This window comes from Parasteatoda tepidariorum, chromosome 4 (genome assembly GCF_982258835.1).
Source record: "Parasteatoda tepidariorum strain Cologne lab strain chromosome 4, Ptep-v5.0, whole genome shotgun sequence".
NCBI classification, from domain to species: Eukaryota; Metazoa; Arthropoda; class Arachnida; order Araneae; family Theridiidae; genus Parasteatoda; species Parasteatoda tepidariorum.
In genome coordinates this window covers 76,022,094-76,043,226 of record NC_141758.1, presented here as the reverse complement: position 1 = coordinate 76,043,226, position 21,133 = coordinate 76,022,094, and the positions used below count along the sequence as shown (strand labels likewise).

Genomic DNA, 21,133 nt, shown 5'->3' with positions numbered 1-21,133 from the left:
TTATTCATGGAAGCCTTCTCTCTTCAAGGAGGTAATGATCAAACTAGCTCCTTCCCTCTCTCCCGTGAAAATGACGGGGTGAGGTTTCACCCTCTATTTCTCGCTCCCGTGATATTCCCGGGCTGGAGTGTTCAGTAGTAACGAGTCAATAAGAATAAAACTAATTCATTTCTTTTACCCGGAAAAATTGTATTTCTCATTTTACGCACCAGATGGCAGTACCAGGATAAAGTTATTGTAGATAGTTAGTTCATTTTAAATTAGATATCAGCACTAATCAAATACATGTATAAAAAAATAGGCACTTTTATAACCGTTTTCTTGAAAATTAACGGATCGTTAAGGGGCTAGACCAAATTTGCTGCAGTACATTATATATATATATATATATATATATATATATATATATATATATATATATATATATATATATATATATATATATATATATATATATATATATATATATATATATATATAATATTGACTTGGTTAAATGTGTTAAAATCAGCACCTATATTTCACTCAGAAATATATTTATTTTTTAAAAGGAATTATAATAAAAACATTTGGATATTTTTTTCCATAAAAATTGTAGGAAATGCAGTGAGTGATATAAGTTTAAGAAACTTTTTGTAACGAAATTAAATTGTACTTATTATGAAAGCTAAATATATTTAAATCAGAAACAAACCTAAGAGAAACTAAAAACATTTTTATCTTAAAACCTTTTGCCAGTAGCTGGATTTTTAAAAAATTTTAAATATTACATTCTAGAATATGGTTGTTGTAGTTGTTAATTTACGTCGCACTAGAGCTGCACAATGGGCTATTGGCGACGGTCTGGGAAACATCCCGGAGGATGATCCGAAGACATGCCATCACAATTTTGATCCTCTGCGGAGGGGATGGCATCCCTGCTTCGGTAGCCCGACGACCTGCGCGCGAAGTCGAGCACTTTACGGTAGCACAGTTTAACGAGGACCAATACCGCACATCCTCGGTCTCTACGCAGACTGATCCAAGTGGTCACCCACCCGCACACTGACCGTAGCCAGTGATGCTTGACTTCGGTGATCTGCTGGGAACCGTGTCTTAACGATCAGTCCACTGCGGGAATCTAGAATATGGTAGCCCATACCATAAAATTTTGGTTTGTTGTTGTAACCAGAAAAAAAAGGAGTTGTTAATATGAAATGTTTGATACTAGCTCTCATTTTCTGATGAAATATATTTTACGTTTGAAGTATACGCTTAAAAAATATCAATAAATCAAATAGAATAAAAACTACCTTTAACATTAAAAAAAAACTTATTAATGAAAAAAGTTTGATAAATTCAAGTTTATCAAATGGAATATATTCCATTTCGTTTGGATCCTCTTCACTTTTTTAGCATATGAATTTCAATATATTTTCTCAAGAAATAAATTTCAGAGCTACATACTTTTAAAATATGTAAACGTGGTTTTTAGAATCTATCACAACGCTGTTTATCTTTAAGAAAGAACCCTACAACTTTTTCTGCGAATCAAAACCACTTTTTATAAAATGGCGTAAAATCATTTTAATAAATAAATATTTACAAAGAATATTGTTTTTTTTTTTAAAAAACAAACAGAAAAAAGAGCATTGGTAAAATAATATTTCATTCTTAAATTGCAATGACTTTACTCATTTATATTTCATACTTTTTGTATAAGTCGTCAAATTTTATTCAAGTGTATCATTGTGCAGCAAATTAATTTCTAATTGCCTTTTGAAGTACTAGTTTTTAACATTACGAAACTTATTTAACGAACGTTAAGCGTTCGTTAAATAAGTTTCCTTTCCCATATATATATATATATATATATATATATATATATATATATATATATATATATATATATATATATATATATATATATATATATATATATATATATATATATATATATATATATATATATATATATATATATATATATATATATATATATATATATATTACATATACTTGAAGATTAAACATTTTAACTTACTGAGAAATGATTTTTTCTTGATTTGTAAATTTGAATAAGTCAAGCAACCTTTACAGATAGCGTAATTTCTTTTTTGAAAGATTTTACTTATTAACTTATTAAATTAAGTAAATAAAAAATAAAATATTTTTTATAGAACTTAAAACTTATTAAAAATCACTTGAAATCAAAAACGTTGCATTAAACTCAACTAGTCTCAAGTGTTTTTAGTGCAACGAAATGGAAAGAACAGAGCAGTTGCCAGTTCAGGGTTATTAAAAATTGGAGCTAACTGCACATATAATACAAAGAAGGAGTTTTCATTGTTGAGAAATATTCTTGAGTCATTCTCTGATTGTGTAGTTTCTTGTATTGGTGATCCAAATTGTCCGCTCAGATCATGGAACTTAACGTCAAGAATTTTTTTTTCTTTTGAATTTTTCAAAAATTAAAAGTTTATGGTAACAAGCTCAGAATTACCCACACATTGAAGGAAATTGAGTGCTGTTTAACCTAAAATAAGTCATATTAAAACATAATGGTTTTGAAATTTGTAAAAATGTGCACGGATAAGCCCGTAATACTTTGGGGGCCATTTACCCAACGCGCTTATTTATTGCATAACTATATTGTATAATTTATGAATCAATAAAATTTTTATTAAAAATCGTGTTTTTTAACAAAATTATTTCTTACCTGACTTATTGGACAACCTGTATTTCGCATCGAAACCGACCACTCTCGCAAATATTAAAAAACTTTTTTTCATTTAATATTCGCCAAAATAGGTATGCATTAAGAATTAGTAGAAAATGTAACAACCCACTTGATATCATTTTATAAAAATGAAGCATTTAATTACATCAAATTACAAATAAATAAAAAGATTGCATGATGAAATATCATTAAAGTTTTAAACAAGCAGAATAATGCTAATTACAATCTTAAATCTCAACCAAAATTGTGATCAATAGTTACTTAAACAAAAACGGCAACTTCATTCTGAAGGGAAAAATACCTACTTTTGATTAATATTTTGTAAAGCGTATTTTTTTTAGAAAAAAAGGGAAAAAATCCTTCGGCTTAACAAATTAAACTGCGAGACTTTATGGGGAATATTTACAGAGAGGAAATTTTCGCAGACTTCAATTAGTTGAATCAATATTTAAATGATAACTTCTTAAATAAATATGTACGCACGTTATATTGAAGTTTCAACTATACACACGACCTGAATGAAGTTTTGTTAAAAACTGAATATTATTAAGAGGAAAAAAAATAAGCTTTTTTTTCTTGTCATTCTTTAGAATGGGGTTGTAAGGAAGTCTCATTTTTGTTTACTTTTAATATTAATGTCGCAAGCAAGATTGTTATAAATTTGATGCAATCTTCAAGAAAGTTGGATGTTGTTATATAGCATGATGAAAACTTGAAACTATTTTATTTTTGTTAGCATTAGAATAACATCAAGCTTATTCGCTTCATATATAATTAAAAAATTCAGATTTTTTTAATCAATTCAATATACCCTATTTTATTTCGTTCTGCGTTACTCTTTAAATATAGTCAGAACAGTTCTATATTTAAAATAAAATAAATAAAAACTACTCATCGTCGATGCAACAGGAAAAAATAGTAATTTCGCTCACCTGCGTAGTTTAGGACTCTGGATTAGCTCTGATTTGATTCTAAGCTTGTAATGCAGCCCGAAAACTACTATACTGAGCTAAGTACTGAGTTCAAAAAAAAAGAGACCTATCTAAAGAACATTCAATATAATGATTGGATCTTCACGTTTTAGGACTCAATCTTAAAAGTTCTGAGGGGATGACCTCAAGTAAACTAATTAATTAGTGTAGGTAATTATTTTAGTAACGAAATCAGTCACTAAAAATCATAGCTTTAAAAATCAGTTTCTCAGGAACTATTCGACCGATTTCGCTCATATTTGCATTTTGCCATTTAAAATTGTATTCCTTGAAATGATGTAAAAAATGCATACCTAACAATTCTAATTTTTTTCGACTATTATTCAATAAAACAGTACAAAGCAATAAATATTTAGTGAAATTATTCTATTTTTTTTGCATGGTATCATCATCTTTGGATAAACGACTTTTACAATCAGATGCAAAGATTTTTTTATTTGCTTAAAAAGTTCTCGGTATGTTGGGAAATGCGCAATTAGTAAAATTAACATAAAAATAAGTCTGAGGCAAAAATAATGAATGGCCATTAAGACGTTCTCTAATGCGAATTGCAATTTTCTGCATGACATGGGACCAACATTGTCTTCAATATAGATTGGCGTTGAATCTCACTATCAACATTCGCCAAATTATTTTGATTCGTAAACTCTTCCTATTATTCTATTATATTTTTCTATTATTTTATTTACTGTACATAACTGACGGGAGTGAAAAGAATATCGAATAATGGTTTACGTGATTAGAAGTTCTTTGTTCAACAATTTTTGCGCGTTCCTAATAATAATCAAATTTGTCAAGATAGGCCCCATCTTTTTTGGAAGTGGCAATTCATGTCCTGGATTCTTGCTACTTCTATTCCGCGGTGTAATAGGAAAATAAACGCAAGCGACTTAAAATTCGAAATTGAGATTTTAATATATTTGACATTTTTGTATAATGAGATATCTATTACAAAAAAATTGTTTTTTCATTTTTTTGAAATTTTATTTTAAAGTTCATAGCAATAGCAGCAGAAAGAAAATAGTTATCAAGCCACTTTTTTCAAAATCTATCGTGAAGCACTTACGTTGTTTTTTCAATCGCACGGTAGTGCAATTAAGATAAAGCTCTCGAGGATTGTCATAATTCTGAACTTAAAACCGAAGGCAAGGGAGCTGTTAGGTAGTTTGATACACTTAATACTTGAAACACTTATTACACTTAGCATTTAAAAACATCATCGGGCTCCAGAACTTGCAAATCTTGTTATCAAAACTTTTGGAGGACTCTAATCTTTGCACTAGCACCGCATGCATAGACACGACAACAACAACAACATTTAAAAACATGGAAATTGTATCAGCTTTTAATTATATTTCAATATTTAAATATATAGAAATATAAAAAACGAAGAAAAATCGTCTATGGCTTGCCTTATTCAGAGTTTCCACTAAGAATGTCTGCGTGATATTAGAATTGAATTGAATGTATGGTTTAATGGCACTAAGTTCACAGCTATGTGATATTAGATCAGTTTACGAATCTACTAGAGTCAGGTTTCAAACCTGACTCTAGTAGATTCGCAAACTGGTATTTTCTGAACTCTAAATGTGATTTAAATTAGTAATGTGATTTAAATTAGCAAATGTGATTAAATTAGTGATTTAAATTGTAATGTTATTGGCTTAATTAGCAGTTGGTATGGAAAAATTAGAAATGACTGATATTTCAGAGCAATACTACTGATTTGAATCTAAGCTTTTTGACTTTGTTGAATTTATGTTCAATGAGATAAGATAAAACTGTAAATGCGAATTTAAAATGCTATAAATAAAACATATCTGTTACATTTGCATACGATGATATCAAATTAATTCACCAATAAACATTCGATATGGGGGTTAGAGCATAAAAGAATTCGTTAGGAAGTTCAATTAATCGAGATAAATAAATATTGCTTAGATAACGATAAACTTTCATCTAAAGCAGGATGAAATATGGGTAGTAAAATATCTCCCATCTCTTGCTGCAGATGACAGAATATACACAACCATATCGGGAAAACATGGGATTTATGACTTTCATTACATTATTAAAGGACCGACATCACGTGATTAAAAGCGCTTATTACGTTCGGATTTCCTTCCCTGATTCGATTGTTTATCGATAGAAGGGGTCCTCGAAATGAATTACTTGGTTGTTCTTTTTCTCTGTCTGGAATCTGTGTCAATATTTGTGAGAAAAGTTCTGTTGCGTTATTGCTTTTATTAAGAGATGTATTTAATTTGTGTTATAAAGTTACTATTGGTGTTTTAGAAAAGATATTGAAAAGCAGTCGTATAATCTGTATGAGCAATTGATTATGAAATTGAAAAATTCTGGTTAAAAGCATTTTTGGAAACAAAATTTGCATATATTGTCACAGATTGCAATACGTGCAAAGTAGAAAATGCAAATTCAATTTTCAAATTACTTGACTCGTTAATAGCGCAGTCCTTCTTTTTCAAGTAAATTATTTTTCAAATGATATAATTCATCTTTCTTGTGGCACAAGTCGCTTTACAAGTGGCACAAGTCGCTTTTCAAGTGGCAAAACCCGGTTTACAGGTGGCACAAGTCGGTTCTCAAGTGGCACAAATCAATTCTAAAGTGGCACAAGTCGCTTTTCAAGTGGCACAAGTCGCTTTACAGGTGGCACAAGTCGGTTTTCAAGTGGCACAAGTCGGTTTTCAAGTGGCACAAGTCGGTTTTCAAGTGCCACAAGTCGGTTTTCAAGTGGCACAAGTCGGTTTTCAAGTGGCACAAGTCGGTTCTCAAGTGGCACAAGTCGGTTTGCAAGTGCCACAAGTCGGTTCTCAAGTGGTACAAGCAGGTTTGCAAGTAGTACAAGTTTCTTTACAGGTAACACCAGTCGCTTATACAAAGGATATAAGTTGCCTTACCCTTTTTAAAAAACATCGGTATGTAAATACAATATAATTGCAGACCCATGTTTTAATTAGACCCATGTAATAATTTACAAAAAAAATCTCAAATTGCAGATACCTTGCAATTAAAATTGGGTTACGTAAGTTCAAATAAATGACACTGAAAACAGTACAACTACCCACGATTTGCATAGTTCGCGCTTGCCAAGTCCTTTTACGACAACTCCTCGCAAGCTGCTTTCAGTATTTGTTGAAATTTTAATAGAAAACAAACAACTGATTTATTCTTAAATAATTAAAATGATTCTAAATACTTATTAGTTAAAGATTAAAAAAGGCATTTTGAAATAAAAAGCAGGAAAAACAGCTATATAATTCTATAAATTATTTTTACAAATATTCGCACCAAGGGGTAGAAAGACGCCAATATATCTGAAATCAATAAATCGCAAGCTTTTAATAAAAGTAGTAACTGAATTTTCATTACAGTGAAGAGCAATTTCAAATAAAGCTATTTGGAGAAAATGTTATCCTAGCGATTCTATATAAAATAGATTGACACTATAGAAGTTTTGCCCAAGAAAAAAAGTTACCACTTATTTTTCTCTCTTTTCTTAAAATGAAAAATGCTTATTTTTTATAAACATTTAAGTGGGAAGATAAAAAACAAAATCCACATCACACAAAAAAGTCAATCTTCATTGTTCTCATAAGGTCTTTAAAATTGAAAAGGCTTACTTTTTAAAAGAAAAAAATATTTGATGCAGAAAGGAAAAAAAATCATACTTTTAATTTTACGCGTGAGTTATTGGAACGAAATGAATTAATATGTTTAAAATGCAGTAGCTATTTCTCTCAAAACAATGTATTACTTTATTCAAATTTCACTACATTTTATTATGTCTAAACTTTTTGTGTGTATAGCGGTCGATTTCTGCAATCAAAATTTGGGTCTTTAACTAGCTGCAATGTTTAAAATTTAAACTGCACATTTGTGTCTGAGAAGAACACCAGAGTCAATTTTATTTTTTCTTAACCGCTACAAACAGCATTTTTCGTCAATAAAAAATTCCACCTAAGTTTTAAAATGTATATGCTACGGTGAATGGCCGAAATCTGGAGAATGTTGACTCTCACCGGTGAATGTCAACAATCACAGTGGCTTTGGTGAATGTCCGAAATATTTGTTATATCCAATTTTATGTTAATTTATTCGTTGATATTATTATATTTATTTGATATATTTATATTTATTCTATATTTTAAAGCTTACTGACGATAGATTAGAAGAAACATCAGTATTTGGAGTATCGGCAAATGTATACCGGGTTATGGCACTTGACCTTAAAAAAACATCAGTGTAGGGTATACCGGGCAAATGTATAACGGGCAGTGGCACTTAACCTTAAAAAACATCAGTGTAGGGTATACCGGGCAAATGTATACCGGCTAATGGCACTTCACCTTAAAAAAAACATCAGTGTACTGTATACCGAGCAAATGTATACCAGGCTATGGCACTTAACCTTTAAAAACATCAGTGTAGGGTATACCGGGCAAATGTATACCGGCCAGTGGCACTTCACCTTAAACATCAGTGTAGGGTATACCGGGCAGTGGCACTTCACCTTAAAAAAACATCAGTGTAGGGTATACCGGGCAAATGTATACCAGTCAAATGTAAATGTATGGCCCGATACTCCAAACACTGATGTTTCTTCTGATCTATCGTCAGTAAGTATTAAAATATCGAATAAATGTAATTATATCCACGAATAAATCCATATCAAATCAAATGTAATAAATATTTCGGACATTCACCAAAGCGACTATGTGATTGTCAACATTCACCGGTGAAAGTCAACAACCACCGATTTCGGTCATTCTCCGTGACATATACAAGTTTTAAACATCAACTGCAGCTCTGAACTTGATAGCAATACAAGGTTCAAGCTCTTGATAATCGAATGATGCAGATATTGTCCTTATATCGCTAATCTGAATTCTAATCTATGCAGAAAACTTATTAATATTTTCCGTTTCATGACAAATAACGAAACTTAAAGTACTTTTCGTTTTACTTACTAGTTATTCTACTAGTTAAGAAAAAAATACTTTGTTACAAAAACTATTTCAAGATATTTATTTTTTCATAAATCTTCATTAAACTTTTTCGATAAAATTATTTCTCGATTATCAGTAAAATTTTTTCTCAAATACTTTTTATAACTTAATTGATTTCGGGATCTTCAAACTCATAAAAACATCGCATTCGACAAACTGTAATTATTTTTTTCGTTCTTATATTTTGGAAAATTTTGTTTCATTAAATGTTATTCATATTACAATTAGTTAATTACAAATCGACTGAATGTAAACGAATTGAATATAGTTTTCTTATGTTAAGAATCTATTTAATTATTTAGTAACATCAATTGACATCAAATTGTATATTGAAAATGAATGTCATGTAATGCAATTATTCCATTAAATTATTACCAGATTTAGATAAAATCAAAAACTTTCCACAAGCAATTGATTAACTCTTGTAACTAGTTCCAACCCTTCCGTCGTAACTTCATCTTGGCGAAATTTGCTTAAAAATCACTGTTTTTTTTTGAAAATAATGTTTCAGTTTTTATAAAACTACCGGTTTATGCCACTGGGATGAGTTTGGTAAAAAAACAAAAAAACTATAAGATAGATCAAAAACTTTTATATGCAGAAACACTTTTCAAATAATTAGAAACATTCCTGAAATTTGAGCAATAAAAAAGTATGTAGATTTATCCCCAGAGGAGAGTATTTTATTTATTTATTTAGTTATATTGTGTAAATAGAGAGGAGTCTCATAGTGTAATTTTTGAACCATGTAAATATGAATCCTTACATTTAATTTTAAAATCGCTTTAATACTAATCTCGATATTTGATTTTATGATAGTGTTAATACGAATATCGATGTTTCATTTTAAATTCTCAAGAACATTAAACTCAATGTTGCATTTTAAAATCATGTGAATATGAATCTCTGTGTTTCATTTCAAAATAGCGTGAATAGGAATTTCGATGTATGATTTTTAAGTCACTTGAGCACGAATCTTAATAGTAGCTTTTAAATCGCGTGAATACGAAACTCAATAAGTAATATAAAATCGTGAAAATACGAAAAAGGATGCACGATCTTAAATCGTGTAAATAGAAATCGCGATGTGTGTAAATAGAAATCGCGATTTCAAATCATATGAATGTAATTTTAAATCGCGTTTGCATTGGTATGAAAAACCGTAATAGTGAATGTTTTTCACAGGATTCCAAAAGAGAAACTCTTTCAAGAGACGAAGTTTTTTTTCTTTAGTTAATAGTAAAAAATGTTTCACGATGGTGAAAAATTTTTCGAGAACTGTGTTTAGTGTATATTATGCAGCCATGTTAGTAATATTTGTGATCAAATAACAAGGTTATCAGCTTTTCTTCAAATAAGTTGTTAATACTAAAGATCTTACTTTAAAAAACACTCAGATCAAATCAGACAGATTTGATCTGAGTGTTTTTTAAAGTAAGTGATAAAATAAAGAAGAGTTGCTTACCTGATTTGCAAGGATCCATGTAAACATCGTTGGAAACTTTGTGTTGGAAATTTGTAGCGGCTAGTTCTTCCATTGTCCATTTCTTGGCTTCACTGTTCTCTGTGCATACCATGAACGTGACCAGCAAGATGGTCGAGGACACTAATAAAAGGTTCGTTCTTCTCTTGCTGGACAGGTCCTTGACAATCTTGATCAAATCTTCCATATTCTAGAAGTACCCGCTCACAGCCGGTCAGTGCCGCCACGTCATCTGAAAATAAATAATCGGATTTAACAGGTACATCAAAAGAGATTCGTTCGATTGAGAAGTAATCAAAATGGTTAATCATATGTGACAAGCAAAAAAGTAAAATAAACCGGCTTTATACGAATTTGAGGTTTAACTTAATTTTATTGCGAAAATTAGATGGACGAACTTGGATGAATAATAGATTTGTTTCAAGAATATTTTTAAAAGCTTTTATCTAATTTAAATTAATTAAAATAAAAAAATAGCATTACTGTATTGTTAAATTGACACAATTTGTGAAGATAAAAATATTGTTAAGACTTCAATCAACATTACAACGCTGTATAAACAAACACAATGCAGCAACGCAATAAAATTTAAAATAAACCTTATATTTATTTAAACAGAGATGGTCAGAGAATATTGTAACAATTTTCGAAGTTTAAACATAAATATTTGCCTATTTAAAAATCAAAGAATTTAGCATCCGGAAATCGAACTGCCTTACTGATTATATTGGAATCTTAAACGAGTTCAGAACAATGTCAAATTTGAAATTTTCTTTATGTGATACGTTTCCTGTTGTTTTTTTTGCTCGATTAATAACTTGTTTAAATTATAGACAAGACAATCTTGCAGCTCGATCGATAGCGTGGAAGCGGTGGGTTCAAATTCCACAACTCTGTTGTTGTTAATTTACGTCACACTAGAGCTGCACAATGGGCTATTGGCGACGGTCTGGGAAACATCCCGGAGGATGATCAGAAGACATGCCATCACAATTTTGATCCTCTGCGGAGAGGATGGCACCCCCGCTTCGGTAGCCCGACGACCTGTGCGCGAAGTCGATCACTTTACGGTAGAATAGTTTAAGGAGGACTGATACCGTGCACCCTCGGTCCCTACGCAGGCTGATCAAAGTGGTCACCCACCCAATAACTGACCACAGCCAGTGATTCTTGACTTCGCTGTTCCACTGTGTCTTTACAATCACTCCACTGCAGGACCCATAAATAAAGGAAAATGTAGATAGAACTGTTCTCGAGATTAAAATTGATTTATCATTTATTTTCTCTTAGTGATATTATTCTGTAAAAAGTCTTTTCTGTTCTGTAATTTGTCGCTTATAAGCCGTTCGAGTCGACTGCATATCCGATTGAGAATAGTTGTTATTACGCCAAAATCTCTGCTGCCTTGAGGTAAGTGGTTCAATTTTAAAAATACACTGGATGCATCTTTATGTTTTACTCAATCATTTATGTATAAATTTGCAGTCTTGTATGCTAAAACTATTATTGAAGAATAAGTTAACAAATTGAAGAATAAGTTACACTAACAGCAAAAGAACATGACAGAAATAAAAAGAAAACAAAGATTAAAAGTTATAACTAAAGGCTTATCAAACGGAATCCAGGCATGAATCAAACACACTACTTCCACGCTTAAGGATGTTTGACGGAAAGACAACACCTTACGTTTGACATGGCCTTGCAAGTTAATAGATTAGATTTTAATAAATAAATAGATATATAAATAAATAAGTAATTAATAGCCTGATATAATAATAAGTATATAACATATAAATACATAAATAAATAAGTAATTAATAGCCTAGGATCGGGTACAAGAAAAACACCCGAGATACCTCCCATCTGTGAAAATTGAAACGCACATTCGAACCTCGAAGTTTATTAAGATCTTCATCATTTATCGGCGAGACGTATAATTAAAGCAAAATATACGAGAAAAGGAAAGTGTGCTGGTATGATCACGGCAGAAGTCAGAAAAGAATCACAACGTTTCGAATTAAATAGCACACAAATATTTAACTGACGTTTGACTAATTTTGTTACACGCAATAGTAATGAAAAACGGTATTCAATATTTTGGGGAATGACATGCCACTAAGAGAGTGCGGATTAGTATTTTGAAGTTCAAGTTCTTCAGTCAATCAATCATTTCTATGTTGTTTGTTTATAAGCGCTGATGCTTTCCAGTGGTTACGGGACATGAGCCAGTTGAAACCTTTCACAGTTCGTATAAAACCTTAGGTTGTTGTAGTTGTAGTTCATTTACGTCACACTAAAGCTGCACAATGGGCTATTAGCGACGGTCTGGGAATCATTCCTGAGGATGATCCGAAGACATGCCACCACAATTTTGATCCTCTGCACAGGGGATAGCATCCCGTTTCAGTAGCCCAACGACCTGCACGCGAAGTCGAACACTTTACGGTAGAACAGTTTAACGAAGACCAATACCGCATTTTTAGACTAAATTATATAAGCAGGGATCACTTTTATTGACCCTAAATTTATTTATCGATCCGGTTTTCATGACGCTAACACAAATAGTATTTCCGCACCAAGAAAATAACAATAACTGAAAGAAAAATCGTTTGCAAAAAATCATGTACCTTCGATGAGATTTTGAAATTAATGGAGGTAACCGCTAAGAACAAACAACCTCCATTAACAACCAGTTTACTGTGAAACAGAAAGTGGCCGCTCCCGAGAGGTTTCACTGCATAAATCTTCGGTTTTGTCACATGCCCTTGTCAAATCGTAGAACATAATAGCCGAAATTAAAGACAGAAAAAGAGAATGAATGTTGCATTCAGAATTACGGCGTAAGTCAGACCCACATATTTTAGAGCGTATATAACGGAAGGTTAATACCCCCCAGTTACAGATGTCCTTGTCGGATAGAAACAAATATTTACTTGTGAAACGAACGCAAAATAAAATATTCATAAAATATTATTGAAAGAAAATGTTTTGTTTAGAGATTATGACATTTAAGATAACAAATTGATGAACCAAATTTACATTCTAAGATCATACATAAGCTCTTGATTGTGAAATTTAAATTCTTAACTATTTATCGTTAGCTTAAGAATAAAAAAAAATTAAATATTTAAGCGGCTTTTCATTTATCACAACATTTGTTTTAAAAACTGCAAAAAAACCTCAAACTCTCAACATGCGTTAATATTAAAAGTTGCAAAATTTCATAAAAACATTTTTTAAAAAATTAGAACAAAAACAAAAGAACATTAGTTTTTCCCTTTTAATTTAGACATTTAGAGAAAAGTCGGATTATTTGAATAATGTTTTTTGATACTGTTTGATGGGTAAATCTACCTAAATGAAATAAAAATATAAATTAATAAAATTATTAAATTTAAAACTTGAGAAAGGTTAAGTAAATTAATATTAATGGAAGCAAAAAAACAAACAAACTAAAACTGATATTTAATAGCCATACAACCTTTTTAAAACATAAATCCAAATTTAGCTTATTTGTCTTTCAAAAGTACTGTTTCTTTTTTGTCTAAATCACATGATAACTGCAGAGCTTAGTTTGTTAATACAATTACGCCCAAAGAAAATTCATTAGATATTTAAGAATAATACTGGGGAAGAAATGTCTTGTTGCATTTTTGCAAAAACTTGATCTTACCTAAAGCGGGTGTGAGGACTTTAAATCTGAAATTTTTTTAGCTCCTAACGCGACGGACTTTTTATAAATCAAATTTTTTTTGTCAATTTCCTGTCGAAATGTACAAGTTTAAAAACGTTATATATAATAGGAAGTCACATAAATGTTGCGCCAAACTTTTAGGGAAGTTAAGGCACATCATCAGGGTGAAAATTGCATAGCCCAAAAATATCGTTACACGCGGCTAGGGGTACTTTATTATTATGACCTGTTCAGACGCACACGAGGAAACAGTTCACAATAGTGAAGCACACCTAGCGGTTCCATTTTAATTTTGCCCTTATGATCTGCCCCAGCTCCCTTAAAAGGTTGGTGCAACATTTATGCAACCCCCTGTTATAAATGACATTTTTAAACTTTATTTTTTTACAGAAAATAGTCCAAAAATGTCAGTTTTTTAAAAACAATCTGTAGCTTATAAAGAGAAACCAATTGCAGATTCTTTATAATTAAAGTTCCACTTTGAAATGGCTATAAAAATAAAACTACCCGACCAAATGTCATCAAACTTGGTAAATGTCTATAAAAGGTCATGGTATTTTAGTTCCCGCAAAAAAACAAAATGTCAAAAATTCAGCACCATCGGAGAATGGCGCTGTATGCAATAGTGTTAAACAAATGTGAAATATGCAAATTTGTTTTACACGTCATGTGACTTTGCAGTTATAAAAGTGAGACGCCTTGTCTGAGCTGTCAGTGTTCTGAGTCGATAATGTCTGTTACCATGCAAGACCGTGCTTTGCTCGTGAAATGTTACTATGAATGCGACAGCAATGAACGGAGGGCTTTACAAAAGTTCCGTACTGTAAGAGGAAAACGCCGAGGTCCAATGACACAGCAAGGTTTACGGCAAATTTACGGTAAAAGACGTGTAAAACAAATTTGCATATTTCACATTTGTTTAACACTATTGCATACAGCGCCATTCTCCGCTAGAGGTAAATTTTTTTTTTGCGGGAACTAAAATCCCACGACCTTTTATAGACGTTTACAATGTTTGATGACATTCGGTCGGGTAGTTTTATTTTTATAGCCATTTCAAAGTGGAACTTTAATTATAAAGACCCTGTATATATATATGGGTCGTTCTCACAAAAACAGTCATTTTCATGTCCCCAGTATATTTTATGTTTGTTTTACAACTTACGAAAAAAATTTTTTCAGGGAAAGTGTCCTTCAGAATGCAAGCTAACAAAAGAATAAAAATAAAATTATCAATTTTTATTTTTTATTAATTTTAGGTAATAAAAATATACCAATATGTCATTCCCTCACTTGTCCCCACTGCTGATTTAAAAAAAGAAAAAAAAATTTTTGAAATAAAATTTTTTTTTTTACAAATTTGTGTTTTTTATTTGAGAATATTGAAACATAGAATTCAGAAAATAAATTTTAAATTTAATTTCTGATAAAAATATTAACACAGCACTATTTTAAACTTTGTCCCCAGTGTTTCGCGTCATTCCCTCACAACAATGTTCTTATCACCTGCAATCATCTTAGAATAAAAATATTTTAATAAAAACTTCAGAAGTTAACAACTGGCATCATAGAACAAAATTGCAGTATGTTTCCATCTTCAACTTAAAGAAGCTTTGCTGTGGAATAAATTTGAATGAATCAAACCAGGTAAAATTTTTTACATTTGTCATTCCCTCATGTCGTTTTTTAGAGTAAAATAAAATACAACTTCATCGAGAAAGTGGATAATTATATGTTGCTTTCTTGTATGAATATAATTGTATGTGATTGTCTTCAGAAATTAATAAAGCCTAACGGTTATTTTTAAATTTTATTGAATTCGTCATTCCCTCACTAGTGTATAAAGTGAGGGAATGATTCAAGATGAGTATATTATTAAATTTTTTTTGTTCAATCGTGCCAGCCAATTTTATTTCCCAAACCTGTAAAAACTATTAAATATATAAGACTAAATTATAATAAATATTAGATATACTTAGTATGTTATCATTTTCAAACTTTAGGTAGATGTAACTTAGATAAAAACATGTATTAAAATAAAATATCATTCCCTCACTATTAGTGTCAGTCCCTCACTTTTTAAATAGTGAAAATAATTAATTTACTTATTAATTAATTTGAAAAATAAATTAATAAATTGATTTATTAAACTAATTAATTTATTTATTAAATTAATTAATTAATTATTAATTATTATAAATTAATAATTATAAATTAATTATTTAAAAAATTAATTAATTTAAATATTAAGTATAATTTATAGGATATATACTTTCTTTATAATGCCATTACATATTTCTATTAATATAGAAAGTTTCAGAGCTTTTTATTCACTTTACTTTTTTGGGATTTTATGAACTGAAAAATGACAGTTTTCGTGAGAATGACCCATATATATATATATATATATATATATATATATATATATTATTACTTTTAACACAAATTTCTCTTTTGTCAAATTATGATAAATACATGATAATATTAAGAAAGAAATAACATTAATAAAATATTTTCAAAAATCTAATTATAACGCTAGTATATATTAAAAGAAAAGTTACTGTTTTATTTCCTGAGATCTGAGCTTTAAATAATGATCGAAAATGTGTCAATTACTTAGATATTTGTAACTTAGAATAATAAACTAACGAATGTAATGAAATATTGATAAAATTCAATTCTATAAACTTAATAAGCTTTTAATTCTTTTCAATTATTTCGTAAAAATTGATAAATTTTAGTGTTTAGAATTGTTTGAATATTTTAGGGACATTTAAGTGCACTTCTCAGCATTTTAGTTATAAAACAAAATCCAGTAGACTCAAATAATACGATATTTATATGCCTTAAAATGTTCAAAAGATAATTGGAATCATATATATGTTTCTTACCTTTCTTACTAACTTTATTGTATTCAAAAATTCCAACCAACAGGAGTAAAGCAAATTGTGCATTTACGGAGTTTTCAAAGTTACGGCTGTTTTCAATGCTTAATGCAATGTCCCAATGTTATGTTTCAAAAATTGTACGGACGAAAAAAAAATCTAAAAACCATTTTTTTCAACGATAAAATTATACCAATTGCAGTTCAATACAATGGACCTCAACTGTTAGCCGGTTAAGGTAAATCTTAAATTCAGAAACTCGTAACAGATACTACTGATGTAGTTTAAAATTTGCATTGACAGCATAAATCATAAGTTTCCAAAATTCACAAAAATCATGATTCTTTTTTTAAAAAAATAAAAAATTCTATTTGAATCAGATTTTTTTTTACATTTAACAACCAATAAAATAAATTGATAATACTTTATATTTAAAAAAAAATTAAAAGCAAAAATGGTAAAAAATTCTAGCTAAAATGGTTAAAAATATTATTTAATTATTATATACTAATCACTTAATAAATAAAATCATAGCTTTTATTTCTTCAAACTAAACATTCTAATGAATTATAAAGACAAAGATGCAATTTGTCAATTAGGTATCCAATGAAGAGTAAATTAGTTTAGATCAGAAAACATTGCTTTTAAAGAAATTATTTTAAGTTATTCAGGGTGGAACAAGTAAATTGATTTACACTAACTTCACTGTAAAACTTTCCGGGTAAAATAACGGTTAAAATACCGGCATCATCAGTAAAATCCAGTTTGCCGTAAAATATTGTACCATAACTTTTAGAGTAACATTTATTTAATTAGAGTGATTCAGTGACTTTACTATTATTCATACTGTAAAAATTATGGTATATCAGATTATTTGCTGTGCAACAGGTTCTGGTAAAAATGTATTTTACGATAAAAAGCCCCGGCATCCGTAGTTTTAAAAAATCACTTATGTCTATGGCTCTGTAAAATCACTCACTAATAATCATTCCAAATTCTCTTTCTATACACTTGTTAGAAGTGATATCTAATTTGTAAAATTCGCAATATTTATTATCTAAAATTACGGTAAAATTACAGTAAAATTCCGGATCAAATTACTATGAAAAGTACCGACACACAGAGGTAAGATCGCTTTTACCGTAATTTAATTCGGAAATTTTTACAGTGTGATTAAAAAAGTTTTAACTCTCATTATCAAATAAAATAGACTTATAAATATGACAACAAAAGAATATACTTGCTAATTGTATTATTAAAGAAATATTTTGGATTCAAACTGAGATTTATTTTTAAAAAAATGTAGTCATTCGCTTTACTTAAGTTAAAAAAAGATTAATTTAATTTAAAAAAAAATTAAATGATTTAAATCAATATTTTTTTTCAGAAATTAAGTGATTTAAATCACGATTTTAATCGTGATGTCAATAAAGGGATTTAAATCATGTCAACTCTGTGAATTTCATCTTTACAAATTCTACCCTTGAATCTACAACATTTGACTAACATTCAAGCACGCGCAATATACACTCTTGATTTTTTCCTTCTTCCTACTGGTATTAGAGACATTCCTAATTTCGAACAAATGTCGCTCTCTTGAAATGTGATATGTCTCAACTCCCCCCGGATGGGGTGGTAATTTTCGGTATCTCTCTTTATCTCTACTTTCATTTCGGCAACAGTGTATCTAGGGGGTCACAAATGCTTATTTTTTACTCAGTAATTCCTAAATCTAACAAAATATCAAAAAAAGATGTAAATGTGAAAACTTCTGATTAATTCTTCAAATTTTTTACTGAACATACAGTGCCCTCTAAGTTTGCATTTCCAGATTTTTATTTGGTTATGGTACCCAAAATAATCGATTTATTTTGGTGGCACCCAGTACTTAATGATCTATAATAATATAAAATGAAGAATTTGAGTGTGTGCGGATCTTTCTTATAATTCCAGAACCGTTTGTTCTATTATCCTAAAATTTGGAGAGCGGTTATAAGAGGCAATGTCAATCCTCGATCCTAAAACAATGGAATTTTCTTATTGGTTAGGAGTTAGTCATTGCTTTTAAATTATAAACAATGTTTTTATTTTTAATTTTGAATTATTATTAATTTTGTTTTAAGTTAAGCTCTGTTTTTGTTAGTTTTGCCAATGGATTTTGTTTTTAAAAAAAGATTTTTTTTCCTGACATTTTAAAGATAGCATCATTGATGTTCGCTATGTTATAGTTCTATTTGATAAAAAAAAATTTCATTGCACGTACTTAAATATTAAATTATTTTTTATTCGTTAAAAAATTTTTTATTCATTAAATTATACAGAATTTTGGTTTCCGTTGGAATGGGGAATTCCATTGAAAACAGTTACCAAGGAAACAAATTTAATTATTTTTATTTAATTTTGATTTGAAAAGCGTGATGGGAAATACTAATGCAATTTATCATAATTACATGTCCTCTTGATAATATACTCAAATTTAGAAAACTTATATTTTTTTTGAATAAAAAATTAAGTTATATAATTTTGGCGTTTCACTTTAATTAATTTCAGACAAATTACGGCAATCAAAATGCTATAAAAATGAGTTATTGATTGAATCTAAATATAAGTTTTAAAAATCGTAACAGGTTAGGGAAAAGTTCTAACTTCCGGAACTCCTTAACCCTTGGACGGAACCCTAGGTTTACGCGGAAGACCATTTAGGGATCGCTGCTCTGAGTAACTCGAAACAAAAAGAAAAGTTTAAAAAAACTAGCCAACGTTCGAATCAGCAAAAATTGTGCATTGAATAAAAAGAATAAAGGTTTTACTACTGAATTGCCTACAATTAAAACCTTTAATAAGAAATATCCTTAGAATTGATCTGTACAAATAAATTTGTAAGAACTCTGATACTTTAAGAACAAACTTGATTTACTATTTTTCGATCACAAATCTTAGCTAGATTATTTCGAGTAATTTTTCATCCAATTCAACTTAAAAGTACTTTGTAAAATGAAGGTAACATTCTTTTAAAAAACCTTTTCTGTTCTTCATGTTTTGAAACTACATGATTGGAAAAAATAAAAGAGTTTGGTTAAAGTTGCTATTTTTTACAGCTAATGCTTTCAATTTGAAGTTTCCTATTTATTTTAAAAAGAATTGTTGAAATATTCTCACTATTTTTAAATTTTTTATTAATTTATCCTAAATATTCAACAAGTTAATGACATTAGTATTTTAAATTGTATCTTTTTTATGCACAATAGTTTCATTATTCTTATCTGGATAATTTATAAAAATAAAAAATTGGCACCTTTATCGAAAATTAAAATAATGTTCAATTTTTATACTTAAAGCCAAATAACATCAACATTAACAACATCAGACCAAAACAGTAAAACAATTACTTTAATATATATACAATAATTAAGTAAAAAATGAATACAACATGTGTTAAACTATTCAATCTTCAAAATGTTTATACCAAACTGGGTCATTAGATTAAAATTAATCTCACAAAATAATACCGAACAACTTTAGCTTAAATGCAACTGTAAAAATGCAATATACTAAATCATGAATACAAGATTCCTTAAAAAATAATTAATCTTTATAAGATTATAAAACTGGGTTATCAGACCTAAATGGTAAAGTACTCTTACGTAGTAACACTCAAAATTTTTAAATAAAAACAGCTATAAAAAATACAATATAGCAAATAATGCATACAATATGCATTAAAATATAATCAATCTTCAAACTTTCTATAAAACTAGGTCATGGGACCAAAATAGAAAAATAATCTTACTAAGAATAACTCCGATAAATTTGATACAAATATAGCTGTAAAAATAAAATAATATACTGAATGGATGCAATATATACATAAAAAAATAATCTATCTTCAACACTTATATAAAACTAAACCATTAGACCAAAGTATTAAACCAATTTCAAAGAATGACATTGAATAGCTTTAATATCAAAACATATGTGAAAAATTCAATGATTCTCAATACAAATATGAAATTTAGTGCGCATAAAATAATCTTTAAACTGACGAAACTCGTATGCCATTAGAGCCAATTACGGTCAATAAAACAACAAATTTATACAAAATCCACCACTGAAATAAAACAATTTCTAAAACAAATCCTAAATAACTTTTATATAGCAACAGTTTCGGTTAAGAGAACAAAATCACTGCAAAGCAGAATAAATCAGAAGCAGACAAAAGCTCGGAATTCCATATTATTGTTCAACAATCTACGCAATTTACAAACATAAAAAGAACAAAAGCAAGCAGTCACTCTAACAAACACAGAAGAATAAAAAAAAAATATCTCAG

General features: G+C 29.3%; 1 protein-coding gene across 3 annotated transcripts in view; it reads right to left on the bottom strand.

Annotated features, from left to right (window-relative positions):
• Window positions 1–21,133, bottom strand: part of LOC107453436 (protein tolkin) — a 249,397-nt gene that overhangs the window by 192,452 nt on the left and 35,812 nt on the right. For 2 of the 3 annotated variants that reach the window (XM_043049329.3, XM_087161384.1), the window contains exon 2: window positions 10,207–10,456. In XM_043049329.3, the coding sequence (XP_042905263.1) occupies window positions 10,207–10,411 (205 nt within the window). In that variant the 5' untranslated portion in view covers window positions 10,412–10,456. Of the gene's footprint in view, window positions 1–10,206; window positions 10,457–10,707; window positions 10,845–21,133 lie in introns of those variants that run through there. The other variant, XM_087161385.1, reaches the window with a different exon arrangement.